The following is a 17,711-nucleotide window of genomic DNA, read 5'->3' on the forward strand; positions in this document are numbered from 1 at the left end:
TTGAGTACATTTTTATTTAAGGAAACTACAGATGTTGCAGTCTGCTACAAAGTTATTGTCAGAGCAATTTTATCAATTTGAATACCTTGTGTTATTTGTATAAACGACAATCAACTGCAGGGGAATTATGGTCAATTGAACACAGTACTGGTGGAAAAGGCCAGAGATCAAGTCTAGTAAAAGTCAACACATTAGAATACGAACAACTATGGTAATAATAGCTACAATGTATTGATCCCTTACAATGAGAGGCTCTGAGGTAAGCACTTTATATATCCTTTATCACATTTAATCCTTCCACCCACCTTGTATAAAAGGCACTGATTAACTCTGTTTCACAAATGAGGAAACTGACAGGGGCACAAGGACTTTGTCCAAGACCATAAGACTATAAGTATCAGAACAAAAGTTCAGATCAAGCTTCTCTAACTCCACTGGCCATGCTCCTGTCTGCTATGCTACACACTAACCACGTTGAAAATAAACCATCAGACAAAATCATTTGGAAATATATTGTTAATGGTGACTTGGGAAATACATACAGATATCTCAGAGCCCAGGATGTAGCCTCAGGTAGAGATGATGGAATTAAATTAGATAGATATATAGCTGCATTTTAATTCCTCTGGCATGACCACATGGTGCATTTGGTATCTAGTAAGTGGGGGAGTTGACTGGAAAGTGCTTGTTATTGTTTATAAGACACCATCCAACGTAAAGACATGCTTCAGATATACAAATGGTCAAGCCCAGCATGAATAAACTGTTTCTCAAGTCCATATAATTCTACTGTGATACTCTCATCATCAAATCATTGTCTCATTTCTAATTTGAACCCGCTTTTATAAAACTATGACCTACACACACACATATCTATATATGAGAGTGTGTGTGGCCTTTGGTATAATCACATGATCACAGAGAACACTATGGGAAGTATTCCAGTTATCTGTTGCTGTGCGACAAACTACCCCAAATGTTACTGGTTTGAAATTTTTTTAAATTTATTTTGCTCACAAATCTGCACTTTAAGTGGGGTTTGGTGGAGACTGCTAATCTCTGCTCCTGTGGCATCAGCTGGGGAGGCTCATGAGCCAGGTCTGAAGGCTGACTGTTGACACAAACGGCAGTTGGTAGGAAGGCTAACCTGCTGGTCAAGGGAACCCCTGGGTTCCTTAGTCACCTCTGGCTACTTCCACGTGGCCTCTCCATACAGTCTCTCAGGCATTATCCATGTTGGTTAAAGGCTCCTCGTGTATGTGTCCCAAGGAGAAAGTCAGACAGACACTACTGTGACTTTTGTCACCCAGCCTCAGAAGTAACACAGGATCACTTCTATTGTTTTCTATTCTTCAGAAACAGGTCACTAAGGCTGATCCAGGTCCAAGGGGTGGGGAATTAGAACCCAACATTTGACGAGAGGTGTGTCAAAGACTGTGCAGACACATTTTAAAACAAAAGGAGAGAAAGAAGAAGAAAAGGGAGGGGAGCAGAAGGGAGGAGGAAAACAAACATATCTGGGCAGGTAGATATGAATATTCTGCAATTCAAGATGTTGTTCCCAGAGTATACATTAATGAACTAATATCATGGTTCATAAATAATGTCTTTTGTGTGTTGGTTAGCCCATGAGTTAGTCTCTTCAAGATCCGAGTTGCTAAAAGTTAGTTCCTGAACCTGTAAACCTTTTTGGTCAGATCCATGGTAGTCCTTACCAGCTGGAGACCTTTCTCTTTGACATGTCTCCAGCCACAAAGAAACATTTGGTGAAGAGAGTAATGAATTTTCATTTATTCAACTTATTTAATTACCTCCTCTGCCCCTCCCCTTCTCTCTTTCCTGCTATCTCTTTTTAAATAGAGATTGGCTTTCACCATTATGAAGGGTTTGGTTATAATTGTTGTTTAGTTTTGTTTAGGCTTTTTTTTTTTGGAGGGACAGCTGTGATAACCATGGCAGAATCCTAGGAAGTACTTTAGTTGTGACAGTTGAAAAGAAAATGTGGAAAACTCAGACTAAATCACGGTTCTCAATACGATGTCATTCCATGATTTCTAAAGAACCATGCTTTAAACAGTGCATCATAACCAGAATTAGTGGATTATAAATCCTAGTTTGTAGTAATCATGACTTTGTAGTATCCTAACTAATCCTCTGGTCTGGGTAATCTTTCTTTGCTCCCTTGGGATCTGATAGTCATAGAATTCATCTAGTCCCATAACCATGGCTGATGAACCCTATTCTACAGTGGCCACTTCTTTATAACAATTCAGTTGACTCTGCTATTCCATAAGAGTAAACGTAAGCCATCACTAAGGAGTTTCTTTAGCTCAACTCCAAAAAAATGTACTTTTTGTATTTCTATTGTGGTTTTGTTCTTATAGAGTCATATGCTGTAACCACTGCCCTGCAATGAACCCCACTATGCATTTTTCTCCATTTATATCTGCTTATATCCATATGAGGTAAACATCTTATCTCATAAGATGCATGAGAATTGCAGTCCTTAAGTAATGAGCTCATTTAAAGCATTTCATTATTCAATCAAGAAAATGTCCAAATTTAAATGCATGCATTATAATAATTATTAGCACTCACTATTAAATACTAAATTAGAATTGATTCTCTAAATGGTCTTCATATATTGGACATTGTACTGAGTGATATGACTTTTAACTGCTTAACATAAAGTCATTTAATGACATTTATAACTGTGAACATCAGTGTAAGTTTTAATGAAATGGTAATAAAAGCACATGGAGAAATGGTTCTTTGACAGAAATGGTATGTTTTTATAAGGCGGGTATAAAATTAAGAAATTAGATAACTGTCAGGAAAAATGACAATGCTAGGACCCAGGAAAATACAGGCATTTCTGAATAAGGTATGAAAATCGACAGATATCAACAGCTATGTGATCCCAACAGAACGTCGTTCATTTTTTAAACAGAGGAAGCTTTATTGAGTGCCAAATCTCCACAAACACTCAGTGAAATTTCAAGAGTGATGGATATCTTTGCTGTCCAACTGGAGAACTGGAAATGAACAGAAGTTAATCGACATGCACATAGAAACAGAAGGAGTTACAGACTTCCCAACTCTCAGTCAAGCACTCCTCAAACTGCTCAGCATACAATTACAGCCAACTGCATTATCCTTAAGAAGGGATGGATTCTCAGATAGTCTCAAATTTTACTTCACACAGTAACCCATTTTCTTTTCCCTCTAATATTTTCAAAAGTTAATGGCAAAAGAAAAAGGTCTCAGTTTTCCAGTAAGGTTGACAAAAAGTGAGTGGAGAGGAAACTCTTTATACTGGATCATCTACTTCTGGCGATTACAGATAACAGAGAGTTACCAATAAAAATAGAATTCCAATCAACCACTAAATAGACTCTCACTGAGGAACATACTGGAGAAGCGTGAATAGATAAGACAGAAGACAACCATATGGCTGCTCTTAATGACCCAATAAATACAAGAAAAGTGTGGTGCTTCTAATCGGTTCTAAACTAAAATTTCATTTGTATGTTGTTTCTAGCTTTAAGGAAGGCAAAATGCTAATTCTCATTTACCTTTATTCGCACATTACCAGGGATTTAAGATAGTAAAGTATATAAAAATAATCTCTTTATTTTTATACCTCAAGATTTTCTTTTTCCTTCTTTGTTCTTTACCCTACCCCTCATGCCAACCAGCTCAAGTTCTATCTCAGCCTTCAAAATATCCAAACTTCCATGTAGTGAGATTCCTTCTATTACTAGTCATAATCCTCCACATAAAAACTCACAAACAAAACAATTAACAAACACACAAAAGGGAGAAAACGCACTGCCTCCTGTTCCTCTGTCACCTCCAAATTCCAGATGCTTTCCCCAAGGAGCCTCCCACAGCAGGGCTCTTGCAAGAGGGTCTTTCCTGCTGGAAGTTACCCTCCCACTCCCCCACCAGTAACTCTGACTCAGCCTGCAGATCCCAGGGCTGGCCTCCAGTCCTCCAGTCAAGGGTGCCCTACTCACAGATTCTAGGCAGACGCCCTGTTTCACACCCTTTTAACACCCTGGGCTTCTTTTCCATCTTTCCTCGTGATAAGTCCAAGGTCATCAGGGCTGAGAGGACCTCCGTGGAAGCAGAGGATGTTGACTTTGCACACACAGGAGTGCTGAGCCTACTATCTACCAGACAGCAGGCAGCTAACAGTACTTCACGGGATGAATGACCCTTAATTTTCTATCTCTTTATTCCTGTCATTTCCTCTGCCTCACAAAATGCTTCTAACCTTGACGACATCACTACCTGTGGAATTTCCACTACCCATGCCTCAGGCCCGCCTCCTCCACAAAGCCTTCTTTGGTCACCTCTGTTAAAGGAATTCCCTTCTCTGGACTCCCACAGAACACTTCTTTGTGCTTGTCTCATGGCCTCTGTGATATACCAATTTGTCTTATTTCTTCTCTCTTATTCACAAAGTGAAGTCTTTTACACTCCTTCATATCTGTCTTTATCAAGATGTAGTTCATGGTAAAAAATCATCACTGGCCTACATGTCCGATCCCACCCTGACATTTTCCCCAAATGATGAGAGCATTAAATGAAATATTCCCTTTTCTATTCCTAGAGCCTGGCGTAGAAGACATGCTCAATGCATATTTTACTTGTGTTGCTGAATCTGGGTTGCAGTCATTTCTGTAAAGTCTTATCTCCCCAACCAGACTTCCGGTGCTTGAAGGTCAGTCTTTGTTTTCTACACAGTGCATAACATACACATAAATACCTGTTATGAAAATAACTATATTTCTCTGAATGGAAACACACACATTTTAAAGTATATTTTGCTTTTCAATCTTTACACATAAAAGTTTTGTCTTCATCTCATAAAAACACTCATGTATTATGGTCATCACTGAGTTTATTTTCTAGAACTCTGAGTACTGAGGGGGATGATAATTACCTACTTTAGGAAATTCAGATCTGAGGACCCCAAACTATGTTTGTTTTCTAAGAAATATTAGTGGAAGTAAATGTTTCACTACATGTGGGTCAATAGTGCATGAAATTCTTCTCAGTTTTGATTTTATTCTCCATATGTTTATATTTTCTATTCTACCTCTCAAGTTTGGTAAAATAGCTTTAAGTATTTTTTTTTCAGCATATATCTGAAAAACTAAATTTTATCATGGCCCTTGATAACTTTTTGAGAGCTAGCTTGACCTGAATAAGAGGGATGATGGTTTCTTGATGACTGCCATCAAGGCATGATGAAGTGTGGGTCTCCAAGAGCCATCAATCACCTGCTTGAAGGATCAAGAGGGTGATTTCCTGGTTGAGAAGCAGGCCTCATTCTCTTGGACCATTACTCCCACATCTTCCTTCTATCCTTCTCACTCCATTAGCCTCTTGTGCGTCTGCATGGAGGCTATCGCAGGCTGACCTCTAGTTCCCAATCCCTGATACTTCCATTTAGGTCTAACCTACCATCCCAGTGGAAACATTCAGTGATGTTTACAGTAGTATTTAATCTTTCTTTGTTCCAGTTCTCAGAATTTCATTTGTAAATCTACTGAAATTATCTTATTATATCTATTGCTATCTTCTTTGGTAGATCCATATACCTTCGCCCCTAATCTAAAACCTAACCATCTCAAAGTGCACCTTTTTCTGGTTAATCATGATAAATTCCTTTGTTGTGTCTTTGTTGTCTGGTGTCCTTGTCTAAAGCCACAACAAAACTTCAACACAGCCCCTCACTGACATATCTGGCTTTGGAATCATTCCATGGAAAGATGAGAAATTAAGGAGTAACTTTTGAAGCCTCTGGGGATGATAAAAGTTGATCGTATCCAAACAGCATTGTGGTAATATGCATGATCTTCTTCTGTATACGAAATAAGATATAAATTATAGCACAGAGAATCACAGATCATCAAGTGAAAAAACAACTTACAATTCACACACAACAGAATTTTCTTGGAATTGAGGAGGCAAGAATTATTTTCAATATTTAAAATATACATTATGGAAACCACCCATTTGCTTGAAAAATGGCATCGTAAACTAAACCAAGGTTATGTTTGTGGGACTACACTGTGGATATTGGTTATCTCATGTGCACAGGTATTCTGCTATATATACATGCACGGATTTCTGGTACCTGTTTCCCTTTCCTTGGTGATTAGTTTTTTTCATGTAACAGTAGAAGAGTCTTTAACAATACCATTTGAAGATGACTGCGGATTTAATTTTCCACGAAGTTATAAAAGAGCCCAGATAAAAATGGGGTTATGTCACAGAAAATGAAAAATTGAATGGAATTGAGTCTAGACTTCAGAGTTGCACAAATACCTGTCAGTTCTTAAAAACTACTTCAATTTCTTTAGTACTCTTAAAAAATGACACATTTTTTTCATAGCAGACTAATTTATTTATAAACAAAATTTAAAATTTTTTATTTAAATTTGCAAAATTTCATCCAATTCCATAATAAAATATATATCTTTCAATTTTACCTTAATTTTTAAAAAAATGACACTTTTTGTTTTCAAGTACTCAAAACTTGATTTAGAAATGAACTGTCCTTGAGTCTGAATACTTGATCAGTTTTTGAAAAATGCTATAAGAAGTTTCTAGTTTGTCACCCAAATTGCATGTCAGAAAACAAAGAACATTTTGTCCCACTTAGATACCATTCAATCATAATCTGAGTTTGACTGCAAAACTTTCAGAATCCAATTTTATTTAGAATTTAGAAAATATGACTGTAGGGAACAGTGTAAGGACAGGGAGACCATTTCTCTTTGACCAGAGCAGGGCAGAATGAGAGAGGAGTCAATGTGTTCTTTCCTCTTTTACTTCTGTTTCCATTCTCCACCCTCCACGTTTAAGCACCCAGCAGCCCTTTGGTTTCAATGGCTCTCCTGGAACCACAAGGGTTGGGATTGTTTAAATACATATTTGGAGATGTTTGTGCCACGTTAGTTATTGCATTATGCAGATGAGTTTGGGCAACATAAGAATATGGAGCTCCTTTTACATTGTGCAAAAAAAGGCTTTCATTTGTGACTACCTCAGGGACACTTGGTCAACCTCAGATCTTTTCTTAAAAACGAAACGAAGCCAACCTTCCATTATTATTAGATACTGGAAAAAATAAGAACATATAGTTTATACCAGGAAACCATCCTGAAAAATCCTGAGACTCATTTTGTGAGATCCCAATCAAGCCTAAAACAACAACAAAAAGCAACCAAAAGAAACACAGAGCCCTTCAAGGATAGTAATTCGATTAAACTAAAACATTAATAAGAAACTTTTCGGACATAAAATATGCAAATGACCTATAAATAAAAAAATGTACAGTATTAGGTGACACTTATTTACTATTCATTTTGTTCTGGTCAACATCTTCCCAGAAGATGAAATCAAAGATAGAGACTATGAATATTAATTAACTTGTATTCAAACTAATGTGCCAGTTGACATATACTGAGCCTAACAGGGAAAATGCAAGAAATAAATGCATGTTGAGTAAGATGAAAACTCTCCGTTTGCTATACTGAGTTTAATAATTATGTCATTTATTATAATTCAGGGGATAGTTTTTAGTATCAAGCTTCACTTGAAATACGTCTTTGAGCTATTTTAACAGATTCATCTCTACTGTTTCTGGTAAGAAAGAAAAGTTCTATGTAAAAGAGCTTAACTCTGGTCAAAATCAAGCAATCTAAAAAAGAAAGTTTTGTATTGTTTTACACAGAATTTCAGTAAATATTACTTCTCAAAAACATAAAATATAATGTATGCTATAGGCTGAGTAGTGAAATCAACACCCCTTAATAAGCATAAAAATCATGACCTTGGTTATTTATTACTTTGAGGTTTGCTACGATCTGAATGTCTGTGTTTTCCCCAAATTCATATATTGAAACCTGTTTCCCACTGTGATGGTATTTGGAGTTGGGGCCTTTAGAAGGTGATTAGGTCATGAAGTCAGAGCCCTTATTAAAAGAGACTCCTGAGAGCTCCCTCACCCTGTCCACCACTTGAGGACACACTGAGCAGACGGCCATCTAAGGCTCAGGAAGGGGGCTCTCAACAGACACTGAATCTGTTGGTGCCTTAACCTTGGACTTCCATCCTCCACAGCTGTGAGAAATAAGTATTTGTTGTTTATAAGCCGCCCAATTTGTGGTATTTTTGGTATAGCAGACTGAACAGACTAAGACAAGATATAATTGATTTCTTTTTCATCCCAGGGACTATCCCTTATCCGAAACCCCACTGTCAGACGTGAGGGAAAAAGCAACAATCTCACAGTTGGCTAAGAAACCCTTCATTACCACAAAAGCACCACTAAGCCAAATGTCTTCACAGGAGAGTGTTTGATGGACAGGTAATACTCACTTTTAAAAGTTATGATTCAGAACTCAGGAATAATTCCTAGAGAGTAAGGCTTCTGGGTTTGCGTTAGCTTACATGTGTGCAAGTAAGAAAAATATATATCCTCCAACGCACATACAAACACAAATATCTTCATTGTTTAAGGTATCATAGGTAAAATATAAAATGAAGATTTACACAGAAAACTTAAAGTCTATATCATATCCAAAGTTGAATTAATTTCACTAATGGAAAAAAAAAATCCTAATTGATTCTGTCCCTCTTAATCTCAAGCACACACCCTTGGAGTTGACTAGAATTCTTTTTATAATAAGGTAAGATGCCTTTCAGAACTAATGTGATGCTCCTGCTAAGATAACAGTGACTAGTGTAGAACTGAATTTGTTTCAGATTTCTCTGTCTAAAGTGTAGGTAGGGTCAAGTTTATATTTGTAGTCTTAAAAACCAAGGTGAAAGTTTACTGCTATTTAAAATGATCTAGTTAAATTACCTTTAAGTGCCTAAATATTAATTAAGAATACATTATAGACCCTGCTCTTTTGAATTTTAAATATATGGATATTTTATTAAAGTGATAGAAATTAAACATTTTTATAATAATATAATACATAGTGTATAAAATACTGTCAAAATTTAAAATACTCTACAAATTAAAATATGATAAACTAGTTAAAGTGCCTATCTTCTCACCTTCTTAAGAAACAAACACTGCACACAATGCTTTAGAAAATAGAAATCATGGTTTACATTTAGCTGAACTGTAAAAATACAATCCAGAAAAATGGTTTTAAGAGCAAAGAAGAAGGAATTAAACGTCTCATATTGAGCAATTCTGCCCACCCACTGGTATAGTTATTCAGAAGTGTGCAAACCTTCATTTCCTTTATTTAACCAACATTTATTTATGTTCATTAGATATGGGGAAAAAATAGTTGGATATGACAATTTTTTCCTCCTTTCTTAAACAATATCTTTAAATAATGTTATCCTCTCTTCTTTTATAAAAGTAGCATTTATGGTTCTAAATACTCCCTTTAAGTACTAATTTAGCTGCATCCCAAAAGATTTGATATGTGTTATATTTTCATTATTGTTTGATCCTATATTTCCATTTGGATTTTTTTTATTGACTAAGTTAATTGAATTTCCATGTTTAAGAGGTTTTTAGGGTTATGTTTCCGTTATTGATATTTAAATGACTTAAAACATGATCAATTGTTGAAATGTTCCATATGTGCTCAAAAAAGGGGTGCCCCCCATGGTTGGGTGTAGCACTCAGGATGCCACCCTGCTCAGTGGTTGTGTTAGTAGGCTACGGCTTCCTGAGTTTGCACTGCCGGAGCCCTCAACTCCTCAGAGAGTTAGCTCACTATCTTCCCTCATGGTTACAGCTTCATCTGTACAATTTGTTAATTCTGACAATTTGTCCTTAATGTATTTTATATCCATGTTATTGAGATCATACAATTTTTAAACTACTATATCTTCCTGGGTTATTGAACCTTTTATCAAAATCTATTTTTAATAATGTTTCTTAACTTTTAATAATGCTTTTTTTCCCTATATCTATTTTATATGCAATTAAAATAGTTTCAACAGCTGTGTTCAGTGACTATTTGTGTGGTACATCATTTTCCATTCTTCCACTTTCAATATTTTTGTTCTCGTATGTTTTAGGTATACCTTTTGTAACCTCCATAAAGCTGGATTTTCTTCTCTTAATCCAGTTTAATAATCTGTCTTCTAAACTTTAGTTAGTCCATTTACATTTAATTTCATTAACTGTTATATTTGGTTTTATTTCTACCTCTTTTTTTTTTTTTTCGGTGTGTGCTACTTATTTGTCCCATTTTCCTCTAATTCACTCTCTCCCTCTTTCTTTCTTCCTTCCTTCCTTCCTTCCTTCCTTCTCTCCCTCCCTCCCTCCCTCCCTCCTTCCTTCCTTCCTTCCTTCCTCCCTCCCTCCCTCCCACCCTTCCTTCTTTCTAACTTGACACCTGTATTGTATTTCAATCCCCTAGATGGTAATTCTATACAATTTAAATGCATTTTTAACTTAAGTTTCATGTTAAAAATGACTGGTATAACTAGATCACTGGGGTAGGAATTGCTTCCCAGTGGGTTATACGGGACAGCTTCTGAGGAGGCCTCAGGTCATGGTTCAGATGAAGTCATCTGAACTTGGAGGTGATGAACCTGGCATGGGACCCATGACCTTGCAGGGTGTGGTTGTGAGCCCCTCCTGGGAGAAGAGGGGTTTTGTGACAACACCCTGAGGGGCATCTACCATGCTGTGCACTGGACGAATTTTCACTCCTGCCCTCCCTGGGACTTGAGGCCCCCAACCCCACATGGTCCCCCAGCAGGGGCATGGTGAGGAAGCCTGGACACTGGACAGCAAGGACTTGAACCTGGCCAAGGCACATGAGACCCAGGCCTGAACTTATAAACTCATGGTGTTCAGAAAGGCCTTTGAGGAGAAGCAGCCTATTCACCACCAGACAATTCACAAGAGAGAAGAACCCCAAACGTGTCGGGAGTGTGAGGTGTCCTCAGAATTACACACCAGAGGAAAGCCTTCAAGTTCACTAACACACCTCGGCAGCCAGCTGAGGAGTGCACGGGGGTGAGGAACTCTGGCTAAGAGGCCAACGCAGAGCTGCCTGATCTTATGGCTTTTCAGGATGAGCTTGAGGTTTGAATTTTTATGTGAAATCTCATAATTGTATAAAATGTTAGCATTGTTATTTTATAGCTTTCCTGGGGTATCATTAACATCAAATAAACTGCACGTGGATAAATAGCCTACGTTTTGACATACATATACATCCATGAAGCCAACACCACAATTAAGATACTGAACAATTTCTCATCCCCAAAGATTCCTTGGGCCCTTTTGAGTCCCATCCTCATGCTCTACTTGCCTCGACCCAGTCCCTAGGCAACTACTGATCTATTTTCTATCACTGTAGATTGCTTGTTTTTTCTAGAATTTCACATAACTGGAATCACGCAGCATCTCCTTTTTTTGTTTGGCTTCTCTCACTAGCATAATTATTCTGTGAACCATCCGGGTTGTAGTGTGTGTCAACAGTGACTTCCTTTTTATCACTGAGCAGTAAACCACCGTACGGCTCTTCCAGTTTGTCTACACACTCACCTGTTGTTAGACATGTGGGTTATTTCCAGTGTGCACTGTTACAAACAAAGCTGCTATGAACATTCATGTACCAAAAACAAGTTTAATTTTAGTCACTGTCTTTCCTTTCTGGTGAAAAGTACAAAGATCCTAGAATGCTTTAACTTTATGTTCGATGCTTATATGCAATATTGTTCAGAAACTTTATTTATCTTTGCATATATTTCTGCTAATCAATTATTATCATACTGATTGTTACATTTTGTTTAGGTTTCTCTACATTTTTTCCAATCATTCCTTCTCGCATTTTAGGCTTTCCTTCTGGGATCATTTTCTTTCTTTCTGAAATAATTTAACTTAAAAATATTTGAAAGGTTTAGATGGAAGTTAATTCCCTGAGTTTCTGTTTACCTGAAAATGTCTTTTTGGTTGTTGACCTTGTCTTTTGTTTTTAAAAAGTTTTTCTTAAATACAATTTTAGTTTAGCATTTATTTTCTTTCAACATTTTGAAGATATTGTTCTTGTGTCATCTGCCTTCTGATGTTGCTGTTGGTTTAATAACTATCGATTGTTTCTCCTGTGTAGTAACCAGTCTTCTTCATTCTGCTGCTTTTAGAATCTTTCTGTTCTGCAATTTCAGTGATCGATTTAGGTGGGGCTTTCATTTTATTCCTACTCCTCGGGATTCTTGAGTCTTAAAAATTGTGGAAAGCTCTGCTTTGTTATCTTTTAAAATATTACCTTTCCACTATTCTCTCTATTATTTTCTTCTGGAAATCTAATTTTATCCACCATATTGTTTAACTTCTCTTTTATATTTTAAATCTGTTATATTTTCTGCCTGCATTTTGAGTAATTTTATCAGGGCAAATTTCAGATCTAAGTTAGAATTGCTCTTTCACCTACTTACCTGCTGTTTAGCCCATTTAGGCAATTTTGTGTCAATTATTATAGTTTTTAATTCTAGAATTTCTCATGTTATTGTGTGCATGTATGTACATGTGGGTATGCATGTTTGTGTGTGTGTATTTAATCTTTTAATCTGACTGGATATTTCTGATAGTCTTTTGTTTTTTAATCATATGTGCGCTTTCATTTTTTAAACACATTAAACATACTTATAATCTTTCCCAGGCAACTTTAATCTCTGTGTACTTTCCAGGTTTGAACTCTGCTCGCTCTCATTCATGATGGCATGCTTCCATCTGTGATTTTTCTGATTGTTAGGTCATGCTCTGTGAAACTTTATCTGAGGGAATTATTTTAGGACTCATTTGAGAGCACAGGTCTCCTTGGGAGGATGTGGGTTAGTCTCAGCCCAGTTCCTGGCACTGCCAACTCATGGCCACCCTAAACAACATTCTAGACTCAGGACTTTATATAAGCGCACACAGAAAGAGTAAAATTTAGCCCCAAACTCAGGTAAAGATGGATCTGTGCTTACAGATTCTTAGGAGTAACATTTCTACCTAGAGTGAAAACAAAATAGGCAACTATCCCCAGCACCTTCCTCTCTCCACTTGATCCCAGGAAGAAATCATGTTTTCCAGGAGGTTCTTCATGTAGAATTCTATGGTTTCACTTTCCACCTTGATGAGGCCCTAAACTCACCAGCAGTCTCCAGCGTTTGCCTGGTCTGAGGCTGTAACCCCCGGTGGTGAGTGGTTTTAGCTTACACAGTTTCCTTTCTGGAGTCTAGCCTTCTCTTACGTTTTGGCATATGACCTTTTCCTTACTATGTTGTCAGCTCAGCTGTTCTTTAAAAATATGTGTTTGGAATTCAATTCATTACTTTTATATAGTGTGCACTGCAAGGATTTTTTAGGGTGTCAGTTCACCATGCTGTCTGAAATAAAGCTTCAGTATAAACTGATTTAGACGAAGCTCTGTATACTGATAAATAGGCGAGGTGAATATTCAGCAAGCAAAGGTCGTGATTCTCAGCCCTAGCAACACAGTAGCCCTGTGACCAGTTTGAAGCTAAATCCTTAAAGATGCGAGATTGTCTCTCCTGCGATGCTGAATCCTCCCAATTAATATGAAGGTACACAGAGGCAGTCAGACTGTCAATGACTGAAGTAGATTTTCAAAGGAGCTCACATTGCTGTAAAGATGATATGGAGATCATAATGTGACATGCACCAGAGGATTTAAATTATTATTAAATGTAATTATATCTACATGGCATGTATACTATAATATATGCATACTACATCCACATATATACACGCAAATACTATTATACTTAAGAAATCTGTACTACAAAGTATGTATACTTTAATTTCATCCCAATAGCAAACTTGCAAGACTGTATTGTGCCTCGATAACAGCGAGTGACGCACAAGTCATTATTTTTCTTCAAGATTTGCATTAATAAAAAGCTGTTCAGTGTCCCTAGTCCTGTTTGATGGAGAATGATCATTACTGCTGCTCACTGCTGTCTCTGTAGCCTTGCAGTCATCCAGCAGATTGGAGAGAGAAGACACATCTAGTGATCCTAGCTCAAACACTCTACCTGTTGCTGTTGACAGACTTTGTTCCTTAGAGAAGATATTAACTGCCAGCTGGCTGTGACAGTTTGTGAACTAACTTGACATTTGTGCTGGTGCCGTAAGAGTATTTACAGCTCAGAAAATATATATAATCAGATTATGATGGACCCAAGGATTTTCAAAGTAAAAAGTATAATACACAAATTATAAACATGACCATAATAATAAAATTATTTAAAAAATAACTTCAGTGCTTAGGCTCTCATTCCAGAAATACCTTCTCTATGTGAAACATATGGTATATGTTTGCAAAGACAAAATGGATTGCAGAGAACAGAGGATGGGGATTCCAGTTACAGCTGGTCATTCATTCTAAACTTTCTAACAGCCCACTATTTCAGAAAACTGCTAAGAAAGGTAGAAAGAGCAATTTTGAATGATATGGAATGTAAATGTAAAATATCACAGCATTAGGAAAAAGATGAACATTACAGCTTTGTTATTTTCTGTTGTCAGACTCCGAATAGGATCTTCTTTATATTCCATGAATATCACCTTGTGAGGAATTTAAATTGTCATGTTTCAACATAATCACCCAAAGTGGTTAAGTCTCTAGGAAAGTGACACTGCAAGGCAATGATACAGGCAGAATTTTTGGTGAATATTATGAACACTTTTGAATCTTATAACACTTTTTGTAAATATAAAAGTGGATGGGAAGAATCAATTAGTGTTTTGTCTCTAATCTCATTTCCTAGTAAACACTGGAGATGCCATAATGAAAGAACATATTTGACCAGTACTTACTGCTCTAGTCCCAGGGCAGTTTGGAGACTGGCATTCACCACTCATCCGGTTTGGGATTAAGACATCTTCCCAGCAAGAAGGACCCTTTGAGAAAAAACAGCATATACTTGGTGCACAAATTGTAATTCAAATGTATTCCCTAATGCATTTTCTAAAGTCTATTTATGCTATAAAACGATAATGAAATTAATAGGTAATCCAAAGATTTTCAAAGTAAGATACATAGACCCTGGGGGTTCTCAGGACCCTTTTGGGGGATCTGGTAGGTCAAAACCATTTTCATCAATGTACTAAGATGATATTTGGCATATTGCTCCAAACATGTATCACATGTATATGTAGTAGTTTCCCCTTTGCAGTTATATTTAATTGTTAAAAAATTTAAATAATTTTCTGAAGTTCATTGCAATTTCAGTTGATAACTTTTAAATGAAAACACACATGCAAGTCTCACTCAAAAGGACTATTTGGGGGCAGCAGGGCAGCACGGGGAGGCACACCTGGAGGACCGCTGGGCGCAGTCAGCAGGCTGAGCAGAGGCACCTGTATCTCCTCTCCCTCCTGAGGCACCGTGAGAATTACGGTTAATAACTAGCAACGTGTAAACCCATAGTACCAAGAAAAACAGAAGGCAGAAATTTGGTTGAGAAGAGAGGTCCACACTTTTCTGGAAATCTGCAATAGGCTGCATCAGTGGAGGGGGCCTCTGTGCCGTGCAGGCCCACAAGGAGCCCAAAGCCTCGAGAAAAAGGAGGCGGGAGAGAAAGCAGAGTGAGACCTGGAGCAGCAAACAGGGAGAAAGTTACAATTTAATAAGCAGAAGATCCTAAAAATCTTCTAGATAGAAAGGTCAGATCCCCAGCTTAGAAACACAGAATGCAATGAAACTTTCTGTGCCTACCACAGATACGAATTTTTCATGCGTTAATTTTTCAGGGTCCAAAAAGCAACAAAAACATTTATGTAACAATTCCTATAATTGTCACATAAGTACTACTTTATCTGACAAACCCTTGTGTTGTACAAGGAAATTATAGAAAACTCATTCACAGTTTTCTTCTTGATCTCAGACCATAACAAAACATACAGGTAATAAAACTGAATAGAACTCCGTTGGATATGAGAATTCAACATAATAAAATATATGTGCTAGTTTATCCATACTGCTGAAACTATTAGAATTGAATGCTGTTGCTATAACCATCCTGAAAATAGAAACAAATTTCCCAGTTAATTTCTGCCATTATAAAGCAGTTTTAACTTTGCTCCTTTCTAGTTTTAGAAAATATAAAATGTTAATTGGTTATTCATTGCATACATTGTTTTAATAGTTGCATGGGTAAAGCATTTATAATTAATGGGCTTTATATAGGAGTAAGAAAGGTGTCAAGACCACAAGATTAACAAGGACTGCAAATCACATGGCAGCACAAGGGAGCTATGAATTAGAATGCATCAAGGAAAGAATACAAAAAAATGTATTTCATCTCTCGAAGGTATAGAATTGGAGAAAGACATCAGAAAAAAAATGTCAGATAGAACAGTGTGAAATACATCTTAATAAAGAATCCTGTGGTTGCTTTTTAGAAAACTTTCTCCTGCAAGAAAAACACATAAATTATTTGAGCTTCTATATCAGGAGTCAGCAAACAGTGGCCTTGTTGGCCAAATCCAGCCTAGGGTTTGCCTTTGTACAGCCACAACCTAAGAATGGTTTTACATTTTTTAATGGTTGAAAAGCACAAAAAGAAGAGCATTTCATGGCACACGAAAAGTAAATGATATTCACATTTCCATGTCCACAATGAAATTTATTGGACACGGCCATGGTTGTTCATTTATGTATTGTCTATGCTGCTTCTGCACAGCAAGGGCAAAATTGAGCTGTGGCTCAATAAGCCTAAAATATTTACTGTCTGGCCCTTTATGGAAAAAGCTTGCCAATCCTTGATAGTAAATAAAAATTTCCAAGTTCATATTGAAAAGTACTCAAAAATATGGTAGCAGCATTTTGGCCACCATATAATCTCATTCATTTGTACGAGTAGCTGCATTCTGGGTCTCAAGTGAGAAATTACTTCAATTAAAACCTTAGTACTGTTGACCTGTGAAATCCAAGAAGGCATTGATAGAATCCAGTGATTCAAGTTGTTTGAATCAGTAAGAGAGTGGAAAATTACAACATTTGGGGATTTGTCTTGATTAATGTTACCAGCAGCTGAAAATCATGAAGCAGAATATTATTTAAATACATTTATGTGATGCATGTAAATCAGAAGTTCAGAAAAATGACTCAGTGGCATAATAAACAGAGATAAAACTCTATAAAATATGAGTCTTAAAATAATATTTATTCTTAAGAATTCCAGAACAAATCCACAAGTCATTCTGGCCACAAGTCATTCTGGCTATGTCTCGTCACATCCAATCAAGTGGAAAATTGAAGTACTTAACTAATTCTTACCTGAATATCACTCTGACAAGCTTCAGACAGGCAGTTTAAGCAAAGGTGTGGTTTTTTCCTGAATTATCTAAATCAATTCTATAATCTGTTCTTCATAGGTGGGCATATACACTGCTCCTTAAACAAATTATGCATTATGTTTTACAAAATATTTCTACAAAGTATTGGCATTTACAGGTTTTGAAAAGGGTAATTTTAATAGTATTTTTTACTACACTTTTACCAATTATCTCAGGTTATCATCAACTGTGTTGCATTTAAAATAGCCTCTTGAATGATTCCACAAACATCTAAGTCGAAGAATTAAATTTAAGGGACTAAAATTATTTTGAAAATTATACTACTGACATAATACAAGGACAGCAAAACTGTCTTTAAGACAGCTACACTCAGAGGCTTCCATCCACCCTC

At 36.7% G+C, this 17,711-nt stretch overlaps 1 protein-coding gene across 6 annotated transcripts in view; it reads right to left on the reverse strand.

Annotated features, from left to right (window-relative positions):
- PRKN (parkin RBR E3 ubiquitin protein ligase) overlaps positions 1–17,711 on the reverse strand; it is a 1,303,276-nt gene that overhangs the window by 640,093 nt on the left and 645,472 nt on the right. For all 6 annotated transcript variants that reach the window (XM_081250470.1, XM_081250471.1, XM_081250469.1 and 3 more), the window contains exon 5: positions 14,837–14,920. In XM_081250470.1, the coding sequence (XP_081106596.1) occupies positions 14,837–14,920 (84 nt within the window). The remainder of the gene's footprint in view (positions 1–14,836; positions 14,921–17,711) is intronic.

Source organism: Mesoplodon bidens (assembly GCF_964165515.1).
Source record: "Mesoplodon bidens genome assembly, chromosome: 12".
NCBI classification, from domain to species: Eukaryota; Metazoa; Chordata; class Mammalia; order Artiodactyla; family Ziphiidae; genus Mesoplodon; species Mesoplodon bidens.